General features: G+C 36.1%; 1 protein-coding gene across 1 annotated transcript in view; it reads right to left on the bottom strand.

Annotated features, from left to right (window-relative positions):
* Positions 1-2,396: 2,396 nt before the first annotated feature.
* LOC134851618 (clumping factor B-like) overlaps positions 2,397-5,329 on the bottom strand; it is an 11,276-nt gene continuing 8,343 nt past the window's right edge. The window contains exon 2 of the mRNA XM_063867773.1: positions 2,397-2,875. Within this exon, the coding sequence (XP_063723843.1) occupies positions 2,752-2,875 (124 nt within the window). The 3' untranslated portion in view covers positions 2,397-2,751. The remainder of the gene's footprint in view (positions 2,876-5,329) is intronic.

Raw genomic sequence — 5,329 nt, 5'->3', positions numbered from 1 at the left:
TCAATTCTTTTTGAAATTTATGAAGACTGATAATGAAAATCCAATATAATCTATTATTTTCTTTCTACTGATTGCGGGCAGGCTCGTGAATTAGTTGGAAGTGTTTGTTAAAATGGGCATATATGGAACGTTTTTTTTTTGTTAGAACCCTGTAAGAAATTAAATACTTTAAATTATTTTTGTAATTGAAAATGTAGTTCAATGTGCAATGTTTTTTTATCGCTTAATTTTTTTCTCATTAAAAAATATCTGTGGTCGTTGTGATTTTGGTCAACACGCAAAAAAAAGCAAAACAATTTCTTTGTTTATGGAGAAAAAGCTAATCATACGTTTATGGAAAAACTGCTTACCACACAAGTCTGTGTAGAAGAAAAACTATTATCAAGCCAATTTCTTAGCATTTTTTACTGTTCGACTTGTGTGGAACATGCATCACACGCTTTTATCCTAAAAGGAGCGTGTATTATTCGCATTTTCAGTCAAAATGGGAGCAATTGAAGATTTGAAAATGGCAGTAAGAACCGAGAAATGATCCCAGCCGCTCATTTTATCAATGACCCCAGATTAGAACTATCAGTTAATTGGATACAGGTTAATTGGCTCCATAAACCCGAAAAGTTCCCAATTTTGCATCTTTTCTGCTATTTTGTGTTTGCAAAATATAAATCAATTTCTAAGTTTTTAAAAATTATTTTAAAATTATTTCCTCATTTTTGGTATCCAACCAATTTTTAGAAATATGAAATTTGGTTATGTTTTACTTTCTATGCTTGTTGATTATGAAATCTGCACATCCTCAGTCAATCCTAGAAATTTGCTCCAACATTTGCTCACTACCTTCATGTTATTTGAAACCGTTAGGTTCAAAAAAATTGAATTTTAAAAAGGCAACTAAAATTCGGAGAAAACTGATATATGGAATTTTAAGCTCATTTAAGTTCATTTAAGTTCATTTATTAACAATGTCAATTGGTTACCTGTGCCCTTAGCTCAGAATTTTCCAATCAAACTAATTTAACAAAAGAAATGGGAATTGAATGAAAAAATAATAATTTAATGTCATCTTTTTTTTCGGTTTTCCTGTTGTATTTACAAGAAAAGGCGATTGATGTAGATGAAAAACGCAGAAATATTGTAATTGATTATAATTATATTTTTTTTCAAAAATAATTGATTATAATAGCAATATAATCGATTTCGTGGTCTGATTTTTACATCTTTAATAACTTATAATGGATTATTTTTGGTTCAAGAGTCCATTATGATAGATTAAAATCCATGGGTGCTCGGTTCAGGTATTGATTTTTTCCTATTTGTCTATGAGTAACTGGAAAAAAAATATGTAAAAGTCTATTTGATAAACTTAACATTAGATCATGAATCTAACCCTTCATTTGAGAAGAGAACCCGATTATTTTCCAATGTATTTATTCTTCTGTCAGTTCAAGGAAATAAATCCCCTAATAATCTCAATAAACTGTTTCATGTGAAGTCATTACTCAAACAAAATTACAAACGAAGAACTCTTTTACAAAAACATCAAATGAGAGTGTGCCACAAGACTAAAATCTAGCCCGTTATGCCCTTACTTTTTCAGAAATAAATCAATCTGATTTATTCAGAGTAATTTTCGTACGTATCCTTAATTACTATGAAGAAAAAAGCCTGTTTTGCGCCGCAGGTAAATTCTTAATAAAAACAAACCAAAAAGCTGTTTTTGGACACTTTTTGGGAAGCTTCGACCAAACATCGCGTTTTTTCGTCGCGCGCTCTTCCTCATTGGCGCCAAAGGAGGCTTTAAAAATTAGAGTCCGTCGTCGAAAAATGGATGAACCCTTTGGGTGGTGAGGGGTCGATTGCTGAAAAAATGGTGTCCACCAATCCAGGGGCGGATCTAGGATTTTCTCGAGGTGGGGGGGGGGGGATTTTCAAAAAAATTTCAAAAATTTTGTCGTCTTTTTTTTTAAGTCGACCAAATTGATTTTCCGAGCTCTCCCAAAGTACTACAAAGACCCTGTTTTGGCCAAAATTTCTGCGCCGCTGGCAAAATTTTGATAAAAAACGGGCCAAAAAAGGCATTTTAAGCACTTTTTGGAAAATTTTGACCAAAAAATTGCGTGCGCTCCCCCCTCAAAATAAGTATAAATTGGCACCAAAGGGGGATCCTTTGGGTAGGCAGGGGTCGAATCCCTGAGAGAAAAGAATCGTCCGCCCCCCACCCTAAATCCACCCCTGCACCAATCCCCTCTTCCAGCTTATAACTTGATTTTAACATCACGTTGCGACTCTAGCATGTTATCTTAGAATTAAATTAGAATATAAACCGAAACGAATTAGAGTTCTCCTGTTACGGGCAAACAAGTTCAAAATAAGCAAACTCAGAAGACTTGAAAAACTACGCAAGAAAAAACTCAATTCTCGTCCACATGATGGATTAAGACAACACAAATAGTATGATGAACTCATGTCAAATTTAACAAATTAATTCAATCTAACATTTAAAATCATAAGTAATATTACAAAGAAATTTGATCCATTATTTAGAAATAAAATCAACATTTGTTCTGTTCCACATTTCATTATGCTTTCCACGTTATGCTCGAAATTTATTTAATTTTTTTGACGAATTCTATTTCTTGTTCAATTCATTTAGGAATTGCAAAGAAAGATTTTCTATTTTAAGATAAGTAAAAACTTCCACTTCCAGAGTTTAATCTTCTATCTTGTCTTTCGGGACATCTGTGCTGCAAATCATCCGATTATGGGCATAATTCTGCTGCTGTGATAAACTGCAGCGATGGCTATGGCCACAGTCAGCTCCAGACTTGCTCTGATGCCGTTTGAATTGTCATACTTTTCATCTTCGTTGACCCACCTGTACAAAAAGCACTTCTTCAAGGCTGAATGACTGGATTTGAACACGTTTTAATTGACATCGCGGTGTGCGATTAATCACATTGATTTTGACTAATTAATCAATAAAATCGATGATAAGTTAGTTTTTGTTCATATTCGTATAATTTTTGGGGATTCGGTTTTCACGAATCCAATAAAAAAGGATGCAATTAAAATAAAATAAAAGAAAAGAAAGCTATTTAGAATGGAGAGCCTTGCATAACAGAGAATTTTTCGAGGAATTCGATCTCGTTATTATTAGATTTGGTCACATTCACTCTATGTTCTCTGGTAGTATTGTGCTTCTATCTTATTCTGATTCTACCTTTCATCAAACCGGATTGGCAAAAACTCGTATTTATGTATGCACATTAGATGTTATTGCTGACCGATATGGTTAAAACGTAACAGAGAGCATGAACTCTCAGAGCTAGATAAGACACGTTACCGTTCAGCTTATCTTGAGTTAGTTTACCAATCCGTTCGCATTCTAGAAATACTCATACATCAAGGTATGGCATGGCACAGTCAGTCGGATACAAAAATTTGTTGAGCATCCCACCGTCTTGGCAAAATGCATCAGCAGAGCCACCACTTGAAGAATATGGCTGATTTGCCAGACTGGATAGAAGTACGAAATTTATTTAGAGATAAACCAGCCATTATCGATCCAACAGAGCCAACGTACGAGATAGAAATTATTAGTGAGATGAAAACACAGAAGCGCAACCGGGATATTCGAAACCATGAGAAGAAAGTAGGATGGGAAATCAAAGTAATCGGGGTCAGAGAAAAGTAAGTTCTGTCCAACGCATTCGCATGAGACGAGGCAAATGCAAAAGAAAGGCACTGCTTATTCCTACGTCTGGGGGCCAAAACCAGCGTCAACTTCGGCAGAACAGAACTGGTCTCGACTTATAATCATCGAGAAAGAAAAAAAACGTGAAGACACTCGAAGCTATCTTTGTTGTGACAAGAATTATCGCATTCGAAAGATAAAACTTCATTTGCCGAAAGCAAAGACAAATTGCGTCATTAGATCAGTTTCATGCAGATCTAGTAGAATTAGTATCACGCGCAGTCTGCGGAGATCGAGAAGTAGAGTGGGCTCGGGATCTGCTTACGGCTCACATGACAATTAAAAAATAGCAGAAAAGTTATTGGCAGAAACCAGATCCCCACAAGACGCATGCGAATATGCAATCAGAAGTGAAAAGGTGACAGAGCACAGAAAAATAATGAAAACAAACCCATTCGGGCCATCGGCATCAAGAATCACCAGCAAGAACCATTAGGCTTCATACAGCCACGCGAGCGAGGTGAACAAGGTGGATAACAAAACAACTAAAGAAGTCGGGGATATTCAAGAGGCAGAAAAAATTTCCCGAGAGGAAATTATAACACAAGAGGCAATCAAAACCAACAACAACGAGAAAGTCAAAACAAAATTGAACAACTGGACACCAACTATGAAACGATTTTGGCAAACGTGGTGGCAAGCGTGTGTCTTGGGACGGAGACAAATGTGGAAGAAGTTACACAGAAAGAGCTTACAAAAAGTGCTGTGAATCGGTTTCTTAGCCGCAGCCAACTAAAAAGATCGGAATATGAAACCGATCGTGAATTTCATTAGAAAGAGAGACTGGGAGCCGCTGAGGTGTGCTTACGAAGACTTTTGTCACAATATAAGAAGTCATCTCCACGACAGAAATGACTGCCTCCTGATACATGAGCGAATCGTACCACTTTCACAACTGCAACAAAAAAACCCTTTACATGCGCACTTGACAAACCCCGGAGCCGCAGCGATGTTAGATCTGTGTGAACATATCTGGTTCCCCTATATACACCCGACCATTGTACAAATGGCTCAAAACTGCCGACACTGCACAGATTAATCTGGAAATTAAAACCACATTAATGTGTGTTAGCAACAAACACAATCATTCCAGATGGAACCGGTAGTCGAACCCCATGAGAAGGTATAATTGGATTTCGCAGGGCCTTTGCCAGATGATTTAGGCAGGGACGCATACATTTTAGTTGACATGGACATATTTAAAAATACCCGACGGCAAAAGCAGCTTAAACACAACCGCAGATATAGCCATAAAAACATGCAGGTACATTTCAAATAATGGTGTATCGAAAACAACAGGATGCGATCAATTTAAATTTTTCGAGCAAAAAAATTTTAAAACGTTCTGTGAAGCAAACATTGTAAAACCTTTATTGGCATCCGTAGACTATCACAGATCCATAATTTGAAACCAACTTTGAAACGTAAGGTAAGAGTAATGGTTTTTAGTCGAAAATAACGCACCATTTAAACTCGCGTCAGACATAGCTGAAATATTACCAATTCTGATACTACCAAATTTTTTTGATGAAAAATTGTGGTAATTTAGACAAAAGTTTTTAGAGTCTGATGAAG

Source organism: Symsagittifera roscoffensis, chromosome 7, assembly GCF_963678635.1.
Source record: "Symsagittifera roscoffensis chromosome 7, txSymRosc1.1, whole genome shotgun sequence".
NCBI lineage: Eukaryota > Metazoa > Xenacoelomorpha > Acoela > Convolutidae > Symsagittifera > Symsagittifera roscoffensis.
This window is presented reverse-complemented; position numbering and strand designations above follow the sequence as displayed.